The following is a 27,351-nucleotide window of genomic DNA, read 5'->3' as shown; positions in this document are numbered from 1 at the left end:
TATAGCTATGTGAATACTAACTTGAGTATAGTACAATTAGTCAAAGGTAAATATCCTCAACCTTAGTCGTGAGTTTCTAGGCCGCATAGAAACCTGACTAGCCTAGAAAGACAATGGCAGACTCAGTTATCCATGGGTCAAAAAAATTGAAATTACATTGGTAATGTCTCCTCCAACTTTGACATTTTACAACTAGAATTTCATTGGTTAAATTTCTTCATGTAATTACAATAGTTTATGGTATATTTACTTGGTTGCAATTCCATCTTTTTTAATGGTTGAATGTTGAAATAATTAATCATTTTGAAGATGGTCTCTTGTGAAACCATCTGGTTGAGAAAACAACATTCAAATTGTACAATTATATAAGAGAAAAATGTATATCCTGCCTAGTGACATTTTCATAACATTTTTCAATATTGCTCTATTAATACTTCAAATAAGCTTTGTATTTTATTTTACATGTTAATGGTCAACATCATGAATTGAGTCAGTGAGGCCTATCACCTTTATTATATACATCAAAGATGTAAAATTTATAAGGAATTTATTTATGAGTTGAATTACAAAATGGAATCAAGCCAATCAAGAACAGAAACCGTAGGCAATGGATTAAAATGGAATACGGAGACAAGCCAAGATAAATTTCTCCATTAGGTAGGGAAAATAACTGGAGAAGTATATACAAGTATTCCAAGATTATCTTCCAAGATGGTATATGGTATTATCATTTATAACTTCCCTTTCTCCTTTTTTGCTCCTTCCACACTTATAGATGAACAAAGAAAAAAAAATGAAAGATTGCTCGACCTCCAGAAAAAAAACATCAAACTAAGATCTTTGGATAACAAACACCGGCTACATTTACATTGATCAGAATGGTGCCCATCCTGACGCCGATGCCTTTGCCGAAGCTGGAGCAGAAGGAAGATTTCTCTGCATATTTAATGAAACTAGTGTTAGAATTGTTCTTGACATGTTTATTGACAGGAGTTCCCAAAGAGTCATACTAATACTACAATACAAACCATCATGGGATGACCTAGTGGTCAATAAGGACCAATATGAATAGCAACGGGTTTAGATGAATGAGTTTAAACCATGGTGGCCATCAACCTCGGATTTAATATCCTACGAGTTTTCTTGTCGACCAAATGTAGTAAGGTAAGGCATTGACCCGTGATTAGTCGAGGTGCACGCAAGCTAGTCGGGACACACGGATGCAAGCTACCTGTGTTCTAAGAGAACCCAATGAATCTGGATCAGTCAGATTTACATTCAAGAAATATATAAATTCTAAGCCGATTGCTTGAGCATTAGAAATAACTCAATACATTCATTACACCAGGCACAAGTCTTGAAGTTGGCAAAGGAATTAAAAGGACAAGCTTAAACAGTAAAGTCTAAGATAGTTGTCAATACCCATCACAAAGGAGAGAAAACAGTCCTCGAGTCTAATCGAATCGAACTTGGTAATTGTGTTTCATATAAGTAATCTAGATTCAAATGGGTTGTGCAGAAAGGACAGAGGAACCATATATCATATATGTAAGTTAAAGGGAAAATTTATAGTCAATTAAGAATCCCATTATCCTAATCCAGCATGTTTCTCTCTATGTAGAGGTATAAAGAAAAGAACAACTAATAGTAGAAACTGTACCTCAAGTTGGGAAAGATCTGATGATAATGGATCGGTTGCATGCCTTACATTGTCTTTCTGTACCTCATGACCAACATCACAGCATGCACTGGCAGATAGCTTCCGAGCGGCCGGATCATTTGGAGGGGTGGAAGAGGAGACCTGATTTTGGTGGAGCAAAGACTCAAAAGTTCTTTTTTTTTTTTTAATAACTAGGAATCGGAGCTTTTCTCCCTGTACCCAGGGTACCCATGGCTGCCCCAAGGCCCTGACCGGAAGACGTCAAGGGTTTTTAGTATTAAGTTCACTAGATGGTTCGAACTTGAACCTTCAAGCCAACATGGCCAAGAGACTCGAAATCCTTGCCAACTTTTGGAAGTTCAAGATTTTGGCTTTCCAGTTCCAGACCCTGACAACCCAGTAGCAGATAGCATACCAGTTCCCCTTGATGGCTGTGATTCACATTAATTCAAACGATTTTACAAATATTAAGTGAACTCATGGTGCTAACTCGAAAACAAGGTTTGATCACCAAAATATTGAAGACCTACACATGGCGAGTAACTTCTAAAACCTACAAAAAAACCATTGTGACTATTCTATACAATTCTACGTGAATGATTTTGTTCCTAATAGCTAGATCAGAGATTTCATTCCACTAATCATAATATCAGTTAATAGTAAAAAAGCCATCAGATTTCAGGCAAAGCATCGAGACATTGTAGCTCAACAAGACAACTGTACCACCAAATTAATCAGCTTCAGTCATTGATGAGATGAGAATAAAATCTTGGCAATACCTTCAGTCTGTGATTCACAGCAGGATCAGGATGAATATCAATGTGGCTCTCTTCGTTGATATCGGCGCCACCGTCTCTCCTCGAGAAGAGTCGAGCACTATCTCGACAGAGTTGTCCCGCTGACCAGGAACAAAGCAAGCAGCGAAGAGGTCGCCGGAGTTGGCATCTTCCAACCGGATTTCACATCGGTCCTTGCACGACACAACCCGGAGGCGGCCGGACCAGATCTTATCGGATTTTAGCCGCCGGACGTGGTTCGAGGAGGGATTTTGTAGACGGAAACCTCACGAACCACCGGGAGATCGTGTTCACAAAATGCGCGATCAGTTGGGAGAGGAGGCGCTTTTACTAATTTGCCCTTCTTTTTCGCGCGCAACAATCTACCATTATCCAAAAATATGAACCAATATTGTTTTAAACATGGATGTGGATAGAAATGCTGAAGTATTGATTCTACGAATGTATGACAATGTTGATATCGATGTAAAAATTAGAAAAATTTAAAAAATCATAAAAAATATTTTAATTAATAAATAAATATTTTTTGTTGAGATTTATATTAATATTTTATATATTTATGATATTTTGTTGAGATTTATATATATTTTGTTGATTTTTTATTACAATAAAAATATTAATTTACTTTTATGTCAATGTGAATCAATAGATACATAACGAACCACAGATATCTAATACCAAACCATGATACGAAGGTAAAATTAATAAGAAGGAAGTCTGATAAAAAAAGAAAAAGCTAGCCTAAATAAACAAAAATCGGTCAAAAAAAAAGAAAAAAAAACCGACCTGATTTTGATAAATAATTTGAAAGTACCCTTTTTGTCAATTTTTTAAAAAACTATTTTCAAAAAGTCCATTCATCCAACCGCAACTCAAAATCGGAGCCGCCGCCGCTCTTCGATTCGTTTTCGGAGATCGGAATTTCTTCAACCCTGGCTGCGCGGTTTCCTGTATCCCGCCGTTTTACCGTTCCTCCATTTTCTCGACAACAGTTCAAGAGCTAGGGTTTTTCGCCAGGTGCTTATTTCTACAATCCTCGACTATTAGGCAAGTATCACCGCGCTTTGGATTTATATATTTCATTTGCATCGAGACTACGGATTATTCCTCCAATAATCTATGAATGTTATGCTAGTCTTGTATATTAAGAATTTTGTTTGAACTTCTGTGGAATGACTTGATTTTTCTCCGATATTTGTCAGGTTTGAGCATTTGGCAACGATGTATCTTCAGTTTTACACAAACGACAATGGCGACAAAGTCTAAACTACTGAGGTTTGTCTTTCTTGTTCATCTTTTGGCTCTTCGTTTGAAGTTATTTTATGCCACATGTCAATGGAGTCGCGGGCTACAACACCCCAATGCAAATAATAGAGGTGCTGAATTTAGGTTTTGGAAGGTAGGGAATCTCGCGACCTTCCGTTTCAGGGTAAACATATCGGATTCCTCCGTTTATATCTCTCTTTTTGAAACGATTCGCTCTTGAGGAGGAGAGGATTCTTAATTCAGAGATTCCTACATTCTGTTTTGCGTAATTTTTCAAACACCTGGTTTCTTTGTCCTAATTGAAGTTAGTTCTCTTTTGTTTGCTTCATAACGCTTCCAATTCAGACTTCAACTTGACCTCATTGATCGAATTAAACTTCTGACTATGAAATCTAGAGTTATTTTTTTCGGTTGCTTAAATTTTACATGAACATGTTAGTTGTGATGCTTTATGGAATATAGAAGTGAATGTTGAATTTTTTGTAGTAGGTTTTGGTTATTGGCTGCACAATGCAATGTGTTGGTTGAAGCTCCGTATTTGATTCAATGGAGGAAGAGGAGGATCAAATTTTGCTGAACAGCTTGGGTGTGACGTCTGAAAATCCGGAGGATATAGAGAGGAACTTGTTGGAGGAGGTATTGGCTGGAATTCTTATCTGTTATTCTAATTGTGGGATTTTGTTTGTAGCGTGTTATCACTTCAATGTTTAGGCTCATAGTCTTGCCTATTTTGATTTTCTCAGTTCAGTATGATGGTGCTAAAATGAACTAGAAATCAGCTATAAACTAGTTACAGTCAGCATCATTGAAGGATTTGTTTTTGAATTGCAGGCCAATAAGAATAGCGAGAATGGGGCTGAAGTTGGAGGCATTGCAGAAGAGAATGCCTGTGATAAGTTAGATAGCGTCGATTCATCTTCTGCCAGTCACGTGCAGCTCTATCATAAGCTGAGGGCTGTAGAATATGAGATAGATGCTGTTGCATCAACAGTGGAACCAGTGAAGAAATTTGAAAGAAATGAAAAACATACTGACGTCAGCACTGACTCTCCGGAGCATGGGCTTGAGGAGGAAGATGTTTCAGCTTCTACAAAACAACTTCAGCGTGCCCTAGCAATTGATAGGCTAAGAAGCCTGAAGAAAACCCAACAGCAGTTGAAGAAAGATTTTTCCCATTTGTGTAAAGGCAAGGACGCTAAGACAATATTGGAGATAGTAAAAGACAAACCAAAACTTAAAAGAAAGTCTAAAGAGGTTAAGAAATCAGGAAACAGCGTAGAAAAGAGGTTGAAAGTTGTGTCATTTGATGAGGATAACGATTTTGATGCAGCTTTGGATGCAGCCACCGTGGGCTTTGTTGAAACAGTGAGTTAAACTGTTTTCAAATTCTGTACTCTGTAAGATGCTTAACAATTCTTCTGTACTTATAAATCGAAATAGCTGTTTACATTTGACACTGAAAAAAAGATTATGCAGTGGGGGAGTAACCTTGCATTATTTGTCTTAGGAAAGAGATGAATTGGTACGGAAGGGAATTTTAACACCATTTCACAAGCTGAAGGGCTTTGAACGCTGTCTTCAGAACCCAGGTCAATCAAGGCTTGAAGTAAAGGAGGAAGAAGAGGAAAATGATGACTTTGCTTCTGTCAGTGTTGATAGAGCTCTTCGGTCCATGTCAGAGGCCGCACAAGCTCGCCCAACTACTAAACTGCTTGATCCAGAAGCTTTACCGAAGCTCGATCCACCAACTCATCCTTTCTACAGGTTAAAAAAACCTGCAAAGCTTCCTTTATCTGCAGAAGACAAAGTCACAAAGAAAATAAAATGGAAAAAGACTAGACGGCCTCTGCCAGACAAAAAATACAGAAGGCGAATTGCTATGGAGGAAAGAGATGTGGAAGTAGCTGGTAAGTCTCCTGTTTGGCATGTGTTTATTCTACAACTCATTCTATACAAGTTCAGGTTGCAGTTTCCTTGATTCTATGGTTGGCATTTGTCTCTTTTATGTGATGTTAAAGTCTGAAATCTTAATCACGTCATCGGTTAATCATAGAATGTACGTTTCAAACCTCTGTTCTAGTTGCTATCTTCTCTGTTATCTAAGGAGACTACATCCATTATGTCTTTTTGCAACTAGAATATAACAGGGCATCAACTAAGACTATGTTTGATTGGTTTACAATTAACTTGTGAAGGCAAATGTTACGTGTATTTCAGGATTTTTTCTTGAATTAATATATATATGTTTTGATTTAGGATTTGGTTCTTAACCCCATTATGCATAGTTGTAAAAAATGGGTATTGGGTAGTATATTCCTAAATTATGTATATCAATGTGGTATTCTCTAGCAGTTATATGATAGTAGTCATCTGTAAATAAAATAGTTGTCAAGTCCATTTAGTGACAGATTCAGACGCTCGCAAACTTCAAGAAGAAATTTCACAGATATATGGGACTTTGCTAGATGAGAAAATTTACTTCATGTACCTTTTTCAATGGTTACATGCAAGAACTCATGGTGCTACCAACATATGTCTTACTTACATTAAAATTTATTGTAATAGCGCATTTATGTATGAGAAAACTTTACTGTTTTTAGTCGGTAATTGTGGAATGTTTTGCCGAACAAGGATATCGTCGAATGCTATTCTATTATATCCTTAGCTTATGATCTGTTACGAAGAACATTTTATTTTACCTGATGTGTTATTCACGTTGTAGAGAATATGTCAGATGGTTTGTCTACATCAAGTTTTGAAAGAGAAGATTCAGGAGATTTAGAAGATGAAGTTCCCGAACCTTCTTTTGTGACGCTTGAAGGTGGGCTGAAAATTCCTCACAGCATATTTGATCAGCTCTTTGATTACCAAAAAGTTGGGGTGCAGTGGTTATGGGAATTGCACTGCCAAAGGGCAGGTGGTATTATTGGAGATGAGATGGGCCTTGGGAAGACAGTCCAGGTGTTGGCTTTTTTAGGTGCATTACATTTTAGTAATATTTATAAACCAAGCATCATTGTCTGCCCTGTTACACTAGTTAGACAGTGGAAGAGGGAGGCACGGAAATGGTACCCAGGCTTTTTGGTAGAAATACTACATGATTCTGCTCATGATTCTACTTATAGAAAAATGCATGAAAAATCTTATGGAAGTGATGAAAGTGAAGATCATGAGGGCAGTGATTATAGGAGAAACTCACAATCCAAAGGCACAAAAAAATGGGATTCCTTGATCAACCGTGTTTTGAGAGAATCCGGTATGCTCATTACCACTTACGAACAACTACGACTAGTAGGGGAGAAGTTGCTTGACATTGAATGGGGTTATGCAGTCCTTGACGAAGGACATCGTATTCGGAATCCAAATGCTGAAGTAACTTTGGTTTGCAAGCAGCTACAAACAGTACACCGCATAATATTGACTGGTTCTCCAATTCAGAACAAATTGACTGAGTTGTGGTCCTTGTTTGATTTTGTTTTCCCTGGGAAGTTGGGGGTATTGCCCGTGTTTGAGGCAGAGTTCGCAGTTCCTATATCTGTTGGTGGCTATGCTAATGCTTCCCCGTTGCAAGTATCAACAGCATATAGGTAAATATTGTGAAAATATTATAAATGTTTGGTTTTTTATTTTTATTTTCTCCCCTTTATTTTATTCTTTTCTTGCGAATATTTAGAATTTATAAAGTCTATCTATTAGGAGGTTTATGATGTGGGTTTATTACGATGTTGATGACATATTGACATGTAAAAGATGTTTTACTGAAAATAGTGGATGAAGATAGTTCTTTGATCTCGTGTTCTTTCTCTCCCTCTCTCCTTTTTCTTATTCAATAGCTGAACATCACCAACCTTTGAAGTTCTTATTATGCAGGTGTGCTGTTGTTCTTCGTGACTTAATCATGCCTTATCTGCTTAGGAGGATGAAAGCTGATGTGAATGCTCATTTACCAAAGAAGACCGAACACGTTCTCTTCTGCAGCCTTACTTCTGAGCAACGTTCTGTTTACAGAGCGTTCCTTGCGAGCTCTGAAGTGGAACAGATTTTGGATGGGAATAGAAATTCTCTTTCTGGAATTGATGTAATGCGGAAAATTTGCAACCACCCAGATCTGCTTGAGAGGGATCACTCTTTCCAAAATCCTGACTATGGGAATCCTGAACGCAGTGGAAAAATGAAAGTGGTTGAGCAAGTGCTGAAGGTATGGAAAGAGCAAGATCACCGTGTTCTTCTTTTTGCGCAAACTCAACAGATGCTTGACATTTTAGAGAAATTTCTGATTGGAGGTGGTTATACTTATAGGAGGATGGATGGTGGTACTCCTGTCAAACACAGAATGGCTTTGATTGATGAATTTAATAATTCCAATGAGGTGTTTATTTTTATTTTAACAACCAAGGTTGGTGGTCTGGGAACAAACTTAACTGGAGCAGATAGGGTGATAATCTTTGACCCTGATTGGAATCCGTCAACCGACATGCAGGTGATGTGCCACGTTTCTGTTTTAATTTATCGAAGTTGTTGTTTAAGATATCTTCAGAGAAGTTCGATTGAGGTTCATTACTTTGTTTAAACCAGTAAAACTGGTTGAATTACTGTATTGACCCTGAAGTTACTTTCAGTTTAGAAGTTGGCATCTTTTACATTTTCTTACTTATTACGATATTGTGGAAGATTTTTCTTCCTATTCTCTGCTATGGGGTTATAAATTTTACATTCATATATTCAGGCCAGGGAACGTGCTTGGCGTATTGGTCAACAGCGGGATGTAACTGTGTACAGATTGATCACTCGTGGAACTATAGAGGAGAAGGTGTACCATCGACAGATATATAAACATTTTCTCACGAATAAGATATTAAAGAACCCTCAGCAGAAAAGGTTCTTTAAAGCTAGAGACATGAAGGATCTCTTTACACTGTATGAGGATGGGGAGGGCAGATCAACAGAAACGTCAAACATTTTTAGTCAGTTGACTGATAGTGTAAATGTTGTTGGTGTTCAGAAAAATGAGAAGGATGAACAAAAATCTGGTAGCAGCTCAGTATCATATGCGGATTCTGCTGATGACAGACCATCCAAATCAGAGGTTCAAACTTCTGGGAGGAATGGTTCTGTAGAGACTGGTCAGGGTGGTGGAACAGACGAAGACACGAATATCTTGAAGAGCCTTTTTGATGCGCACGGCCTACATGTGAGTCTCATTTTTTTAATCTCTAAGATGCATTTTCGTATGTCTTGTTAGTCTGTATTGCTGGAATGGCAGGCTTTTTCTTTTCCCCTTATGCAACTGTGTATTATTTATTCGTTATTGACCAAATAGAACTATAAACGATCCTTTTGAAAGAGACTTTGACCAAGGTTCGACGTGTTCAGATTTTTGTTTATTTTCTCTGTGGTTTGCTTTATATCCTTCTTCACATGCAGAGCGCTGTCAATCATGATGTCATCGTGAATGCCGATGAGGGGGAGAAGATACGGCTCGAGGAGCAAGCTTCTCAAGTTGCACGTAGAGCAGCCGAGGCATTGCGCCAGTCTAGAATGCTGCGAAGTAATGAGAGTATCTCCATTCCAACATGGACCGGGAAAGCTGGAACTGCTGGTGCACCATCATCCATGCGTCGTAAGTTTGGTTCAACTACGAAACCACAGGTAACCAGTAATTTTAAATCCTCAGATGAAGTATCTAGAAATGGAGCTAGTCATTTAAATGGGTATGCAGCTGGAGCATCTTCTGGAAAGGCCTTATCTTCAGCAGAGCTGCTGGCTAAAATCCGAGGAAACCAAGAAAGAGCAATCAGTGCTGGGCTTGAACATCAAGTTCAACCATCTACTTCAAGTGCTCGAAACAATGTAAGCGGTGCTGGTGTCGGGTCTTCTCGGTCATCTAAGAACTTATCTGGATCACAACCCGAAGTATTGATTCGTCAGATATGTACTTTTATTAAGCAAAGAGGCGGAGCCACTGATTCAGCCACAATTGTACAGCATTTTAAGGACAGGATACCCTCAAATGATTTGCCCTTGTTCAAGAATCTACTGAAAGAGATAGCAATATTAGAGAAAAGCCCCCGTGGTTCATTCTGGGTTCTGAAGCCAGAGTATGAACAGTAATCGAAGCAGTTAGTTTATTACTTCCATGGCAGCAATTACTCAGGTCTTTCCCATGACGATTGCTTTTCCATGAGCAGCCAAATGTCGAGGTCTAGAATTCGAAGTGAAAATTTTGATTTGCTTGTTCTTAATCGTCGTGGGAAAGAAAGGTAGAAATAAGAAATATATTATTCTCTTTGAGCTTGTCTAGTACTACCAGTACAAAAAATGCATCCCGTTTGCCCGGCAGCCTTGAGTAGATCCGAAGACTGTTTCAGAGTCTTCCTTCATCATCTTTTTAGTTTTTTTGTTATCATTTTGGGCATAGCATATATATATTTTTAAAGATTCTAACCAGTTTGTGGCTTCACTGGGCAATGATACCATGTGCATAGCTAACACAGTGGAGGGGTTGTCAAGGATTCAATTTGTAGAGTCTTCAACCATCCATTTTGCTTGTTGTTTGGAACAAATTTGCATACTAGTAAAGGAAACTCCGTCTCTAAACACCCACCTTAAAGCTTAGCAAAATTTTGGTGATTGATTCGAGAGAGTAATAACTTCATTGATCAATTGCTCAATCCGTCTCCTATCAATTTGATTCGATCATTTTTAGTGCCATCTTGAAGGATTCCTTTGTAAATTGTACCATACACTCTCTGATGATTCGTCAGTGCCATCTGTGGTTGTAAATATTGGATTAGTTTTGTTATTATCTTTTTAAAAATTTTTTTTCAAAGTATGAACTAAGTGTGTACATAAATTATTGCATCAAAAATTTATCATTTTGAAATGTACATTGGTTTTTGTCAAAGTTCATTTTATGGTTCTAACGGATTGAATTAACTCGATTTGGCTCATTCCTTTGTTTTTTTAATTTTAGCTTTCACTCAAAAGTCTACAATTAAAAAAAATTCTCGATATATGAATTAATAATTTATTACTTGCAATTTTAATTAAATCCATTTATTTATTTATTATTAAAATTATAATGAATTAATTTTTTTATTTAACTAATATTTTTATTAAAAAGTTAATGTATTTTAGAAGAGAGATTAAAGACAAAATACTTTAGCAATTTGGGGAGGAGTGAAAAATAGTGTAGCAAATTGGGGGTAGAATAATATTTAGTGTAGCAATGTAGAATAGTAGTTATTATAACAAATCTGGATTTAGTTACCTTACAGTCGCTGAAGACGTTGAATTGGACGGGGACTTGAGGGTGTATTTCATTAGATGGCAGATCCAGAATTCAAAAATTCACACTTAATAATATTTGATACAAATAATATTAACCACCATGCTATATAATCAATGATATTATCATATTAGTTTGTTTAAGAAAAGTTAAAAGATATAATGTTTAGTCAAACTGAGCATAGCTCAAATGGTTAAGATACCTATCTTTGACCAATAGGTCATGAGTCCAAATCTCCAACCCTATATCTTTTATAAAAGAAAAGATATAATATATAATATTTTATTTTTGATTGAAATATGGCATCGAACTATCAACCTTTTGAATATCAACTTTTTTATTTTTATTTTTATAATGATATTAGATGTCTTGTCCACTAAGTTATGTTCGTATTGACATTTATGATATAATATATGGTTTGATATATATTATGGCAAATATACGCAATCTTGTCCTAATTTTTAAGGTAATTTTCATTTTCACAACTAATGTATTAAAAATTTTCACTTATGTATCTTATTTTTTAACAAATTTGTAAAAAATTGTTAATTAAAGTATAATTTTATAATGTACCATCACGTCAATTAGATGCTACTTGATATATGAAATAGAATATACATGTCTACAAAATCTAATCGTTATTAGACATATTTAGTCTTGATATTATTATTTTGTTCAATAGCGGGCAACCCGCTCCATTGTTCAATAATCAGGTATCATTTTAAGTGGAAAAAACAAATTAAAAATTGAAACTATAATGATAGTAACAAATTCACTAAAAAAAAAAAAAATTGAATCCTTGTTTTTAATATGAACATATTTAGATCTACAACTTTTCATAACAGTTGGAAGCTGCATGTTGTAAAATTTTACAATGTCTCAATTTCAAGAGATACAATACTGTCACCCATAAACTCTTCATCGCTACAACTAGCACTGTGAATAGTCAAACTCTCACTTGATTGATTTAAATCTTGGGGCTTCCTCACTCCTTCTAATTCCAAAAATACTTGTTTCATGGTAGGCCTTTTCTTCCCATTCAATCTCAAACATCTAATGGCTAGCTTTGCAACACAATAAACATCCTCTATCTTTGCCTCTCTTTCTACTAAAACATCTAGAATTTCATCAAGTCGATTATTTGTCTCCAACGAAATGAAGTACTCTAGTAGATTCTTGCCCTTATCTTTTGCAAAAGAGAACGGTTGTTTTCCCGTTAAAAGCTCTACCATTAGAACTCCAAAACTGTAAACATCACTCTTTTCAGTTAATTGGCTTGATCGAAAATACTCAGGATCAATGTAGCCAAATGTTCCTTGAACTTTTGTAGTTAAATGAGATTGATCGTAGGGTACGAATCTTGATGTCCCGAAATCGGATACTTTCGCACTGTAGCTATGATCCAAGAGTATATTTGAAGACTTGATATCTCGATGGAAAATAGGTATAGAAGCTGCAGAATGTAGGTAAGCTATAGCTCCAGCAACTTCAGAGGCAATTTTGAGACGAACCTCCCATGAAAGAGAAGAAGAATCTTCACAACCTTGCTCGTGGATATGGTCCGAAAGCGTCCTGTTTGGAACAAATTCGCATACTAGTAAAGGAAACTCCGTCTCTAAACAACAACCTAAAAGCTTAACAATATTTCGGTGATTGATTTGAGAAAGAGTAATAACTTCATTGATGAACTGCTCAATCCATCTCCTATCAATTTGATTCGATCTTTTTATCGCAACAATTGTGCCATCTTGAAGAATTCCTTTATAAACTGTACCGTATCCTCCTCGACCAAGAAATCAACTATGATTGTAGTTATCAGTGGCTCTTTTTAGCTCTCCCTTGGTGTATAATTTTACCTTTTTCTCCATTCCTTGGAGTTTTTTTTCTAATAAGGTGCCACCATTTTGCTTGAAGAACTTCTCCTTGTTAAGTGTGCGCCTTCTTTTCTTTAACAAGTGATAAACTTTGTAAACCACGATAAGCATAATCAGGAATGCTATTCCACTTCCAACACATTAATTATAAAATAAAAGTAGAATATATTAATCAACAATAGACTTAAGTGAGCAGCTAATGCATTATTAATCTTAGAGAGTATTAGAACATGAAATGTAAGCCAAAGAAAAAAGAAAAAAAAAAGACAAATGGGAGAGTTGAAAATTGGGAACATATCATGAGGATGTGATTGAGACATAAATGTATTCTATAAACATTATTAATTTCCCTAATCTATACCTCTTCAAACATACTATTCAAAGAAAAAGGCAAAATCCAAGTTTAGCACCTCAATTTTCTTAATTATATCTAATAAGTTCTTAAATTAAAAGTATTTTATAGGTCTTTAAACTTTCTATGGTTGTCTTTAATGATAGATCTATAAAAGTGTCTTTTATAAAGAGTTTTAGTACGTCTCTAAACTATCAATTTTGTGCGTGACCTAATATATCCACATCATTTTTTTTTGACAACGACATCAATAATAATTTGTCTTTACAAATCATTTAGAACTATATATTTTTCCAAAAATTGGAGAGTAAGATGTAAGTTTTTAAACTTAGGAATCAAATGAAATGTTAACTCAAGTATTAAGATCAAAAATGTATTTTATAACCTATAAGTATAAATAAAAAGAGTCATTCATAGAGGAATGCAACTAACAAAGAGGCTCACATATTTAGAATAATTATTTAATTATTCTTTCAAATTATCCTAGAAAAATTATTGAACGAGTCAGCCACAATTTATTGTTGATCTCTAATAACGTTAGATGGTGATTCAAAACCTATATATTCTCTTAGTAACCCATATTTGAAAAATGTTTTGTATGTAGTTTCTCTAAACATCCAATGGTTGTAAAAACTAGCAGCTATTAACTATCTTGGGGTCCAAAAAAATTAGGGTAAAATATGCGAGGAAGTGAGTTTTCAAATCCATGACGATCATTTATCTTAAGAATTAATCTAGATAAAAAAAAACGCAGTTACTTTGCAATAATTTTTAGAAGGCAAAAAGAAAGAGACCTATTGCAGTTACCAAGGATTGTGGAAGCTTTGATCTTGGATCATCCCCTCCATCCAAAACATGGCCATCGTTGGAGCAGAAGTAAAACAAAGAATTCACTCCACAAGTCTCATTCCTCAAAGGAACCAAAATGGGTTTAGAAGGGTAAATCCGACTGGAGTCGTTAAGCTTATTGGCTTCCAAAATGCTTCTTTCATCGACTCCAAACTCCCCTCCAATGGATGCGAAACTATCCCCACTCTCCACCATATAAACCAGCAGCGATGTCACCCCGCCGGCCTCCTGCACTGCGGTCGGGCAGGCGCATCTCACTGGCACCAACAGCTCGCTCCCGATCGCAAGGCTCCACTCGTCGTAATAATTCTGGCCGATCAGTGCCTGACAAGTGGTCAGCCCCTGATAGATATCCCGCGCCACCACTGTGTAGTCATCTCCGCGCTTGATGGTGTAGCGCGTGTTGTGTTGGTAGATGCTGCCGGAACACGAACACAAAACCGGTACGATGACGAGGCTGTCGTTGGATATTTGGTGGTCGGACGAGGGGAGTTTGTTTAGAGATATTATGTCGGTCGGTCGGGAGTCGAGGAGGCGGGCTATTTCGGCGGCGGTGCCATAGTTGGGCGGCCGGGATCTGAAGGTGAGAAAGGATTGGCAGGAGTTGTAATGGGCGTTGCAGACGTAGCCTCTGGATATGGAAGAAGAATTGGTGGTGGAGCAGTCTTCAGCTCCGAGATATGACTGTTGGCAAAGGGAATTTTGATGGAAGAGGGAGAGAAAGAGGATTAAAGGGAGAGTGTAATAATGTGCAGAGGATAGCTTCATTTCTATCATCTCTCAATTATGGTTGGACTTTGACATCCCATGTTGAGTTTTCGTTTCTTTTTCTAATCTCTAATTTCTCTCTCTATTATTTATTTATATTTTTTAAACACGGCCACGGGCCGAGATATATGTTAATTATTGTTAAGTTATGCTCGTTTTGATTATCTCTATTATTTAGGATCATGAGTTTTTCTTAATTTACACAGATTTTTCTTATTAGTACAATAATGCGTGAAGCTGAAGATTCAAACTTACTATTTTTTTATTGGAGATACATGTCTTAATTACTTTACAGTAGATTTGTATTAAAAATGATTTTAGAGGATAAATTTTTTTTTTAATTACTACAACTTTTGGTAACAAGTGAAGGTCACTTTTGAAAACAATGAAAACTTGGATTAAAGTTTTTTTTTTTTTTTTTTATGAATTACTTTAAAGTTGACTTTTCAAAAAGTAATTCTAGAGTGAATGAGACCTAGAACAATTTTACACAATTTTACAGCAGTTTAGATCACTCTCTAATGCAGTGCAACTAAACAAATTTGTTACTAGAATCACTTATAAGAAACGGTAACCGTATTTTTCAGTGTTTTAATAAAACATTTTTATAAAAAATGTCTTAAAGAAAATGTATGTTTTTAAAAAGTGTTTAAATTAGGTAAGTCAAACGACTCACCTTTAATCACGAGTTTATTTGATTACCGTGCATCTAAAATTAAAGTAATTCTACGAAGCAAAATATTTAATTTCTTAACCGTAAGAAACAATCTTGTCTTCACTTTGACAATTAAGAGATAGAAATGTAAAAGTAAAAATATTTTTCAAAAAATAACGAGTTGTTTTTTCTAATGGCGGTGAGAAAAAAATTTATAACTGCCAAATATTTCGATAAACATAAAGCGATCCTAAAGTAGGCAATCCTTTCACCTAATCTAAATAATTTTTTGGGAGAAGCAAACGTTGATGTAGAACCAATTGAATTATTTTTATTTTTGTTTGCTACTAAACTATTAAGAAAAGAAAACACTTCTGGATTATCTTAAAATTAATTACAAAATCATGCCAAAAACTCACTGTAGTGTGAAAGTATGAATCCATTGCTAATGGGAATGTCAAAGGTGGCGGACTGACAAATTAATTACTGGTGCATTTTTCCACAAGATATTAACTTTTTTTCAATTTTTTTTTCTTTTGAAATAAACGATATTCAATTAAGAAAGAGTCACATGGGCTATTTAAAAACAGTTTACTTATTAGAAAGAAACACCTCGTCAACTTAAAAAAAAGAAAAAAAAAGGCCTTTTCTTTTCGTAGCCATAATAAAGAAATTGGATGTTTTGACGGTTCTAACATGAACATGAACGACAAGTCAACAATATTATAATAATGTATGGTTCAAACGAAGATTAAAATAATTGACTATTGATGTGAATGATGCACAAAATATATAGAGAAGATACGGCTGTTGATTCAAAGTATTGTTAATTTTTTATTTATAATTTTCGTCACAGACGTTATGTTATAGGTTGACTTTATTTACCGTTAATACTTTAAAAAGTTTTTATGTGTTTATTATATTTAGACTCTATATACGTTATTGAAATATTAATTTTATGTCCAATGAGTAGTCCTTGCTATCAGACGCAAATAATACCGTGTCGCATGCACGTTAAACTACAAACTTTGCTACAAAGTTACACAAACTTGAAGGTTTAACAAATCTATTTGAATTAGAGCGAGGGTTATTTGATAGATAAACATAACCTACAATGAGGATTTAGAGGATCTACGTGATTGACCGTAGTCTTCCTCAACCATGCGACATGTACCCAAATATATATTGATATCATTTTCTTATTTGATTTGATGGAGAACAAGACTCAAGTGACATATAATATATATGTTACGTTGGGACCATGATACTAAATATGTATGTTTTTTTTGAAATTATATATGTATGTTGATCCTAGGGTTTCTATACTCCCTTAAAAGTAAAGGGTTAGTTTATATGTTCGGTTAGATCACACCACAAGCTACAAACGTAGAATTCAAGACCACTTAATAATATCTATTAAATAGTCCAAATAAATTTAAGCTTTCATTCATTACTCATAAATAAATTAATTATTACAATAATGTCCTTTTTTTTATAGCAACTAATATCCAACTTTTAAGTGTGCTTATAATCATTTTATACAACGTTTAGAATACGGGTGAGTTAATATAAATACTCTCACGGATCATTGTCATCAAATAGGCAGAGGCGGATTCTAATATATGATTAATACATACAGATTGACCTTTGTACAATAAAATAGGAACTGGCAGAGTGGTTACTACGCGTCAAAGTCTCCCATGGTGGCTCCAACGTCCGGGGTTTGGATCCCAACTTCACCTCTTTTCATCTTCTTCTTTTTTCTAAAGGTATTGGGCGAAAATCACGTTTTTATTACCAAATTTATCTGCAAATCAAGTTAAAAAATGGAAAAAAAATATTTTCTAAAAGTATATAATTAAGTTGATTTTTCAAAAACTATAACAATGGTAAAACACACCATTTTCAAAAAAATAATTTTAAAAAAGGAAAAAATATCTATAAATTAGTGGAATATTTAAACCAAAATATATGTATATTACTATAATAGTTAAACCCTAATTTTAAATGGTGTAGCCACCCTCTAGTTTTACCAGTTGCAATAGCTACCGCGAAGAGAACATTTTCTACTATGAGTATTATAAAGACTCGGTTGCGTAATCGGATGGGAGACCAGTGGATGAATGATAGTCTTATCACATACATTGAGAAAGATTTATTTGATAAGATAAATAATGAAGTTATTATGCAGCGATTTCATAATATGAAAATTCGTAGAGGACAATTGTGATGTATTAAATTATAGTTCATTTCATTTATGATTTTTTAGAATTATTTACCTTTTTTTTTTTTTACTTACTTACTTCAAAGAATTACTTGTTAAATTAGTATAAAGCCCCCCTGAACAAAATTTCTAGATCCGCTACTGCAAATTGGTGTAATCTAAGTCTAGATTAAATTAAGAGATAATATCTTTAGAGGGCTGTTTTAGAAACTTATTTACAAATGTGTATTATCATAATCCTTTAATTATAGTGGTCTCATACTAATTTTCAACCTAAATCCATTAATTCACTCCTTCACAACCTTAATTTACTCATTTCCTTAATTCACTCCCATATTGGTGCTCAATCTTCAAAGACAATTCAAAATCACATAAAAATCTTTTGAAGTCTCAATAAACATATATCCGCATATTCAAAATCACAGTATATATCCATTTATATATCCGAATATATACATTCAAAATCACTATAGTATATATCCGCATATTAAGTTGAGTTATAATATATATCCACTTATATATCCGCATATATACATTCAAAATCACTATATTATATATCTGCATATATACAAGTTGAGTTATAAGATATATCATAATCAAATCATTATACTATCCTATATATCCTCACATATACATTAATATTTCACATCAAATCAGAAATTGAAAACATCCGTTGGAATGAAAACCTTTCAATCTGGAGATGAACTGCTCTAGAGACTGAGAAAAATGGAGCCAGCCGGAGTTGAAGGCAGGCAAACGTCGGCCGGAGACGAAGGTAGGCAGAAACGCCCAGAAAATAAGAACCGACAGAAATCTCTTTTCGAAGGCGATCGGAGATGAAATGCTCTTGCTACAAAGAAAAGCGAAGCCAGCAAGAGAGGAAGAAAGACAGTCGAAGAAGAGAAACAGAGGGTCGGAGAAGAGGAACAGACGGTTGGAGAAGAGGAACGGATGGTCAAAGGAAGGAAAACTGACGGTCGGAGGAAGAAATAAAAACGAGGAAGAAGAAAGGGTTGAGTTTCGAAAATGGATGGGTTTTTGGGTTTTGGGATTTTTTAATTTTTGAAAGTATCATTAGCACATTTTAAGGGATTTGATCTCTTAATTTACCAATTCTAAATTTTAATAATTATTTAAAATTGAGATGGATACTAAGGATAATTTGTGTTATGAGTACCATCGAGGATTGTTTCATGACAAAAGAGTAAATTCTATACTTTTCCTATGATTTCTAAATAGATCCTCTATGTACTAATTTCTTTTTAAAGCTTGGATTGAGGCCCAATCCATGACAAACTCAATCCAATGAAATATGCACGTGGGTATCATGAATGATTCAGCTTCATCATCGAGCCCGAAACCCAAAAGTCGGCCCATGCTCAGCCTCTACTCAATCCAAATTTGGTATAAGGTAAACGTTTGATCGGTCTGATCCAACCCAGTCTATTCATAAATTGGATTGGATATAGATCTTAGCCTTTTAAATTGGACTGGCCCATGGGCTGATCCATTTAGAACGTATTTGGATCGACTCATTGGCGGCCCAAAAGCCAAATCTAATAATATAATCACATAATATATATATATATATTTAAAACTAAAATAAATTAAGTTGTAAAAACAGGATATACCAAAATTTATTGATAACCTTTTAAAAAATAAAATAAATTACAAAAGAATAAAATAAATACACAAAGTTTGAAAAATAATTAAAAAAAAATGATTATATGGACTAATTCAAGCCCGATACAATTTTTGCCCATTAAGTTAGACTCATAGATTGAGCCATAGGCCTAAGTTTTAGTGGTTGAGCTGGGTAATCCGACCAAAACAATGTTGAGGCCTGTAAAGGTTGGACCTGGGTCGAGCTCAGGCTTTTTCTTCTTTCGACTGAGCTGGGCTGGCCTGACCCAATGAGGAAGCTGATGTAAATGTAATCGCAACATAAATCTCTTCGTAGTTATAATTAGTATAACGACCATCATTTTTTTGGAATTATTTAATTAATTTATTTTTTCTGATTTTACCTTCTATGGATTAATAGGAACCAAAAATCTTATGGTAAGTGATACCACAGAGACCAAAGAGACTACTGCATATAATCTTTAGTTTATTTAATTTTGATTATGTAACTTGATTTCCCTAATATTATGATACATATTTTTTCTATAGCATTTGTTATTTGAAAAAATTGAAAAAACCAAGTATTTATATAGGTATTTTGTTTTAAGGGTATATTTGTCCAAAATAAATTTTAGAACTCTAAAAAAAAATGACAGTTAATCATTTTTATAACAACTAATACTTTTAGCTATTTTTTTAAAAAACGTTTTTTATTTTATTTTATTTTGGTCATTCTTGCCGTTGTCCCATGATATTATTACTTTGAACCTAAGCTTACATTACTAGTTGTACCAAAAAACAACCACATATCAAAAGATATGTTATTTTTACTCTTATACTATCAACCCTCTGGTTTCCTAGAACAAAAGGACCACTGAACTTCTTCAAAATAGTTACCCGTCCATCCACTCTTAGTCAATGGTGGATCTAGAATTTAATGTCGGGGCACAAATTCATATGCATAATGAAAAAAAAAATCAAATTTAACCATGTACTTAGCAAAATGTGCATAAATTTTTTTATCATAAACTTTCAATTTCATCAAAGTACATCTTAAACAACTTAGAGTAAGTGTGTTGCAATCTTCACCTTAAACTTTAAAAAGTATCGCAATTTTTAACCTTTGATAGATTATTAGAAAATTTAAAAAAATATATTATCATACGTATCAAATAATTATAAAACATATAGTTGATATGAAATTGATAGAATTTAGACAAAAACAACAATAGAACTATTTTTTGTTGGTTGAATTTTGTAAGTGTTCATATGAGATTTTCGAAGAAATTTGTTTCGTGCAGTTGAACTTTAATTTTGGATGTTTTTGTATAGTAGTGTAAATGCAATATCTAGTCTTTATCTTCTGATTCTTTTTCTCGAACTTGATTTGAATATTAAGTTCTTATTCTTGAACTTTGATCAAAGTCTTCTGTGCTTCAAAAGTCTTCAAATCTTCGAAGTCTTCAAATCTTCCAAGAGAAAATCTTCAATCTTTTGAATTCTCAAATATTTAAACGCTTTGAAACGAGTGTGACTCTTCTATCTATAGAGTTTTGCACAATTAATGGATTTGACTTGGGTGATTTTGGACCCAACCTATAGACTTAGGCTTTATTTGGGTAATGGACCCAATTAGTAGGTAGCTTGGATGATTTTGACCTAATCCCTAAACTCGGGCTTGGGTAATTTTACACTCAACCCAATTAACGTTTCGAGGCTTTCCTAGGAATAGAATCATTTGATGATAACAAAGATGTATTTCCTTATCAGAGAGGAGCCCCAATGGAAGCAGGGATTTTTTCTTTTCTAATCAGTTTGGGGGGAAGGAGGAAAGGCACGGAAACAGGATGTTTAGGGGATCTCCTTAGTCCCAGAGTGAGAGTGTCGATGAACTCCACTTGGGAGTAGTGTCAGTATGTTCAGTCAAAATAAGAGAAGTAAGTCGCGAAAGATAAGTCTTCAATTATGTAAGTCAACTTAGATTTTTTTTTTTTGGAAAAATATGAGAGTCAATTCAATAAAAAGTACGTGAGGAATATACAAAAGGAGGCTATATGAAAGCATTCTGGTACAAATATCGTAATTACAAAAAGAGGAGGACTTGGAGGACCAAGTAGCAAGATGCTGAAACTTTAATGTCCTACAAAGATGAGTGAATGACGAATTACGATCAGAGAATATCCGGTTGTCACGCTCTAGCCAAATATGCCAAGTCTATTATTGATCCGCTAAATTTGTCTTGGATAACTTGGTGAGAAGTCCAAATTATCATCTAATAGATTTTCAGATTGATTTAATTCTGGGTCCAATTTTCACATGATCCAAATTCGATCGATTAAATCTTTTTTAGGATGTACGAAAATTTTTTTTACCCTAAATTTAATAACATATAACTTTGTCATTAATATAAATCCGACTGGAGTTCTTAAGCTTATTGGCCGTTGGGAATTAATATGGAGCCAAAATTAAAAGAAGTAATGAAGGAGCTTAATGGGCATAAGTACAAAAAGCCCAAGTGCCCAACACTTTCCGATTTTTATTAATTTGTGTGCCACCTCTTCACTTTTGCGTGCCTTTCTTTTTTATCGTGAGAGTGAGAATTTTTTTACAGAGAAGGAGGCCGTTTTCGAGGGAGCCATTCTCTGAGCTTTACAGAGAGCTCTATGAGAAAATTTCGTGAGAAATTTTTGTCCAATCAAAGAGTTTTAAAAGCTTGTAAGAGTGATTTGTGAGCATTTTTCTTTGAGAGAAAAGTGAGAGAAATAATTGTGGAGCGTTTGTAAACTCTTGAAAATTCTTCTGGCATTTAGTGGAACCTGCAACGGTAGCAGAGAACTAGATGTAGCCCACATTGGGTGAACCAGTATAATTCCGGTGTCGATTTCTCTTCTCTATATTTTATTGTTCTTGTTGCTTGAGATTTAGGTTGGTTTATCTACTCTTTGAGCATAGTTTCAATTTGATTTATTTCTATTATAATTAGAAGAAGAACCTGATCTGGGATTAGTTAGCATATATTGTATGGAATTGTGATTGAGATAATATTTGTTAGCTTGTTTTATCCCTAACAAGTGGTATTAGAGCGAGGTTGAAGAACAATGGAAGTGGACGACAAATTGGTCACTTTTAATGGGTCAGATTTTTCATTTTGGAAAAATCAGGTATTAGATTATTTGCACTCGAAAGAGTTGGAATTGCCATTAGAAGGAAAGCCGGATGATATGAGAGAAAAAGAATGGAAGAAGTTGGACATGAAAGTGTTGGGTACAACTCGCCTGACATTAACTAAAAATGTTCAGAGCAGCGTGACGAAGGAGACGACCACAATGGGGTTCATAAATGCCCTGGCCAACATGTATGAAAAACCCTAGGTAAATAACAAGGTGTATCTCGCAACTAAATTTTTTAATTTGAAAATGGCTGAAGGTACATCTATTACTGCCCATTTAAATAAGTTTGACGCATTGATTAATAAACTGGTAACTGTTGATTTAGAATTCATTGGTGAAGTTTATGCTATTTTGTTATTAAGATCTTTGCCTGTTAGTTGGGAACCCATGCGAGCTGCTATTTCTAATTCTTGTGGGAAAGAGAAATTGAAATTTGAAGATGTTAGAGATGCAGCTCTTGCAGAAAAAATTCGCAGGAAGGACTCTGGTATTGCTTCTACTTCTGGTTCAGTATTGAATGTGGACAGAAGAAGAAATAATAACAGAGGTTATGGGAATCGAGGCAAGTCGAAAAACAACAGAAGCAGGTCGAGAAACAGCAGGTTTGAGTGTTGGAATTGTGGTAAGATTGGACATTTGAACAGGAATTGCAAGGCCCCGAAGAAAAATGATGGGAACGAAGCCGGTGCTAATGTTGCTGAGCAGATACACGATGCTTTGATTCTTGCAGTTGAGAGCGCTCATGACACATGACTGATGGATTCAGGTGCGTCTTTTCATACTACAGGACAACGTGACATTCTTTTATATTGCAGGAAATCATGGAAAGGTCTATCTTGTCGATGGAGAGCCTTTGGAAATCATTGGTATCGGTGACTTGAATTTAAAAATGGCGAATGGTTCAGTTTGGAAAATTCGCAAGGTATGTCACTTTCAGAATAGGATGAAAAACTTGATTTCTATGGGGCAGTTGGATAATGAAGGATGTGAAATATTCTTTGGTCAAGGAAACTGGAAAGCTATGAAGCACGGACACAGATATGGGACATGGACACAACAGGACACGACGATACGTCAATTCCTAAAAACTTAGGACACGGAAACGTTGGGGATACGTTTATTTTTTTAATATTTTTTAGGATATATGTAAATTTAACACAAAAAATGCTAAATACAATAAATGCATAAATATGAAGTCAATTACATCCAATGTTCAACAAAAGTTACAAAAACAAAGTTCCAAATGACCAATACAGTGACGAAACGAAGTTCCAAAGTTCTAAAGCTATCATTTCAAGTCTCCATATCATCGTTGTCAACGTGACCATCCTCGTCAAGAATTTCAGCCTCCATATCTGGTTCATCCAAAGACAAATTTGCTACTTCAAGCATGCCAACGTCTTCAAGAGAATCAAAACTATCTCCAGCAATATCTCATGACTTAGTCTCTCCTAGGGAATATTCTGGGGTTCTTCTTGATAAGAGACGAAGATTGCTATGAATGAATACCAAATCTTCTGCATGTTTAGGCGTCATTTTGTTCCTCTTGACAGAGTTAACAAAAGAGTATGTGCTCCAATTTCTTTCGCAACATGAGGAGGAAGAAGGTTGTCCAAGTAATTTAAAGGCAATTGCTTGAAGCATGAGTGCATAGACACCATAAGTTACCCACCAACTTCTAGGATCTAATACATATCTATCCGCTATAGAATCATAATCCGCAAAATCTTCAGATTTTGTAGAGAAATTTGCAAATTTTGTAATCACCTTTGTATGATCCACAGGGCTACCAAAATACCTCTTCAACAACTTCATTCTCTCCCTAGTTAATTACACATCTTGACTCGGAGGCAGACGATTAGAGTCTTCTGCAAGCCACTCTTCACTATAATACCTAAATTTAAGTTTTTACAAAAATGTTAAACTCATGCTAATCTCAATAAGAATTAAATGATAGATAGTAATTAAGTAGTAAATACCTTCGATTTAGAGAATGTGCTAAACAATGCAGTGGAGTATTGTTTTTGTTCCAACGATCAAGTAGAATGGTGTGCACCACATCATAAAAAGATGAATTTTCGTTCTACTGCAATCCTTTATGTCTATATATGATTTTCTTCACCTTTTCGATCATCGTATCCCACATATCATATACCAAGTGCAAACAAGGCTTGTCTGTATCACAAGCTCTGATTATGTCAATATAGGTAAAGTGAAGGAAAGAATTCAATTTTGTCCCACCATAAATCATTGAGCAACAACTCCTTTACATGTTGGGCCTTTCCCACATCATCTTCTCTATAATTTGCCCACTTTTCACGGATGACCATTGCTTGTAAGTCACCTTTAATCAATTTAAACCTCTTCAACATAACAATAATCGATGCAAAATGTGTTTCAGCCACAGACAACAATTTAAGAGGTACAAATTCATTAAACATGGACAACTTCATACAATGATTCATGATAAAATTTTTCACAACCATGATATCTCCAGCAACATCAGATATCCAGCTGCATTCTCCATATGCAATTTGATTGTCTTCAACATTCTTAGCAGCACAAATGTTCTTCAGGGCAAGATTCAATGTATGTACTACACATGGTGTCCATACAATCATTGGAAATTGTCCTTCAATGAGTTGTCTTGCACCTTTGCAATTAGGAGCATTATCGGTTATCACTTGCACTACATTGTCAGGACCAACTTCATTGATCACTTCTTTCATCAGATTAGCAATAAAAAACTTGTCTTTTACCTCGCCAGAACAATCTACTGCTTTCAAAAACATCGGTCTACCTTTAGAGATGACCATAAAGTTAATTAAAGGCCTCCTTTGTGAGTCACTCCATCCATCGCTCACAATGCTCACTCCTTTCAAACGTCATTCACCTTTGATTGGTATTAATAACCTCTCAATATTCGCCTTCTCTTGTTGTAAAAGACTCGTCCTCAACGAATTAAATCCCGAAGGTACATATCCGGTCAACATATGGTTCGCCGCATAACTAAAGGCACCTCTAAAGTATGGGTTTCTTGCTAAATGAAATGACAAGCCAGCAGAATAAAACATTCGCGCAATGAGTGCATTCAGTTGATCTCGAGATGCCTTGTTGAATGAATTCTCAATTGCACTTGGAATGCCTTTCCTCTTTTTTGGCTCAATATTACTCGTGCCGGGAAAATTACTCACATTAACATCACCGATTGATATGAATGAATGTGGTAAAGGAATATCTTTAGGGGCTTTTCTCTCCTTTCGATTTTTCGCTTCTTCTTCCAATTTCTCCATATCTGCAATATCTTTAGGAGTAACTTTTAAACATATCCTTATTCCTTGACCATGTATCTTTAACAAGTGAGCTCTAACTCTTGTGTAAGAGCTTTTCATGATGGCTTGACAAAAGTTGCATTGCCATGAAAAATTTCCACCCCCTCACTCAATTTTTGAATTCTAGTTACGTATTCCCAAAGAGGTTTTGAATCATCTTCAATGCTAGAAGATGCTGTTTCTTGGGATGGATTTGAATTTGATGAAGATTCCATCCTAATGTGTAAGCACAATGAAAGAAAATCATTTTACTAAGTGGACAGAAACAAAACGTACAAAAAAAATCATTTTACTCAAATTGGGGTTGTAAAAAAGGAAGAAGGGATGTAAAACATGATTGTTTTTATTCGAGTTTAACTAAGAAAAGAAAAAGAAAAACAGAGGCAGGGGAGTTTACCTAAGAAAAAAAAAAGAAAAACAGAGGCAGGGGCGAATGGTGGCGTTGGCGGCGGCAAGGGCGAGCGGCATCGACGGCAAAGAATGCGTGCAATGGGAAATGGGTGGTGTGTTATCGTGGGTTATTGGGTATTAGGTTTTTTATTTATTTGTTGTTTTTTTTAATTACTAATGGCCATTGGGCCTTTCTATTTGGGCCCAGAAAACCCACCAAGTTGCACAAGCCGTGTCCAGGCCGTGTCTCTGCCGTGTCCAATATTTAAAAAAAAAAAATTCAGACACGCATTTTTGCGTGTCTGACACGTGTCCGACACAAATACTTCGCCCAAAAATAAGTGTCCATGTTTCCTAGTTGGGAAGTTACAAAGGGTGTCATGGTGATTGCTCGAGGAAGCAAGTCAGGAACTTTGTATGTCAACAGCGATGATAAAGACATGGTGGCTGTTGTAGATCATTCGAGCCATACTCAATTATGGCATAGCAGACTGGGATATATGAGTGAAAAAGGTATGAAAATTCTTCACTCTACAGGGAAGTTACAAGGACTTAAGGCAGTTGACCACAAGCAGTGTGAAGGTTGTGTATTTGGGAAGCAGAAGCATGTCAGTTTCTCAAAAACAGGTGCAGCGCCAAAGCCTACGAAATTAGAGCTGGTTGACACTGATGTGTGGTCTTCTAAAGTTTCTTCTCTTGGAGGTTCCAGATACTATGTCACCTTTATAGATGACTCAAGCAAGAAGGTATGGACTTATTTTCTCAAACATAAGTCTGATGTATTTTCTGTTTTCAAAACTTGGAAAGCTATGGTTGAGAATGAGACATGTCTGAAAATTAAAAGCTTGAGGTCAGATAATGGTGGTGAATATGTTGATGAAGAATTTAAAAAGTATTGTGCAGACAGTAGAATTGCGATGGTAAAGACTATTCCAGGGACACCACAGCAGAACGGTGTGGCAGAGAGAATGAACAGGATGCTGAATGAGCGTGCCAGGAGCATGAGATTACATGCAGGATTGTCTAAGATGTTCTGGGCAGAGGCAATCAACACTGCAACCTATCTGATTAATAGGAGCCCGACCACATTACTAGACTTCAAA

General features: G+C 35.3%; 1 protein-coding gene, 1 long non-coding RNA gene and 2 pseudogenes across 7 annotated transcripts; 1 reads left to right on the top strand and 3 right to left on the bottom strand.

Moving 5' to 3' along the window:
- Positions 1–590: 590 nt before the first annotated feature.
- LOC111014636 (uncharacterized) lies at positions 591–2,838 on the bottom strand. The gene is made up of 4 exons (XR_002601920.2): positions 2,440–2,838; positions 1,661–2,091; positions 1,029–1,238; positions 591–936 (listed from the first exon to the last, which is right to left on the bottom strand). It is a non-coding gene; the product is annotated as an uncharacterized LOC111014636 (long non-coding RNA).
- Positions 2,839–3,287: 449 nt separating this feature from the next.
- LOC111014649 (protein CHROMATIN REMODELING 8) lies at positions 3,288–10,394 on the top strand. 6 transcript variants are annotated; one of them, XM_088124217.1, is made up of 10 exons: positions 3,288–3,504; positions 3,660–3,732; positions 4,213–4,359; positions 4,555–5,088; positions 5,231–5,630; positions 6,446–7,310; positions 7,594–8,203; positions 8,450–8,914; positions 9,148–9,372; positions 9,443–9,724. In XM_088124217.1, exons 3-10 carry the CDS (start codon positions 4,270–4,272, stop codon positions 9,575–9,577), a joined length of 3,324 nt encoding a protein of 1,107 aa, XP_087980343.1. In that variant the 5' UTR covers positions 3,288–3,504; positions 3,660–3,732; positions 4,213–4,269; the 3' UTR covers positions 9,578–9,724. The 6 variants fall into 6 exon arrangements, with proteins under 6 accessions (XP_087980343.1, XP_087980340.1, XP_087980341.1 ...); XM_088124214.1 differs by having other exon boundaries at positions 3,288–3,474; positions 9,148–10,394; XM_088124215.1 differs by having other exon boundaries at positions 3,288–3,474; positions 4,210–4,359; positions 9,148–10,394.
- A 1,416-nt stretch (positions 10,395–11,810) lies between these two features.
- LOC111014644 (wall-associated receptor kinase-like 1) lies at positions 11,811–14,900 on the bottom strand (annotated as a pseudogene).
- Positions 14,901–23,819: 8,919 nt separating this feature from the next.
- Positions 23,820–26,073, bottom strand: LOC148211202 (uncharacterized; annotated as a pseudogene).
- Positions 26,074–27,351: the final 1,278 nt, after the last annotated feature.

This window comes from Momordica charantia (assembly GCF_013281855.1).
Source record: "Momordica charantia cultivar OHB3-1 chromosome 5 unlocalized genomic scaffold, Mcharantia_2.0 BLBB01000005.1, whole genome shotgun sequence".
Lineage (NCBI taxonomy): Eukaryota > Viridiplantae > Streptophyta > Magnoliopsida > Cucurbitales > Cucurbitaceae > Momordica > Momordica charantia.
This window is presented reverse-complemented; position numbering and strand designations above follow the sequence as displayed.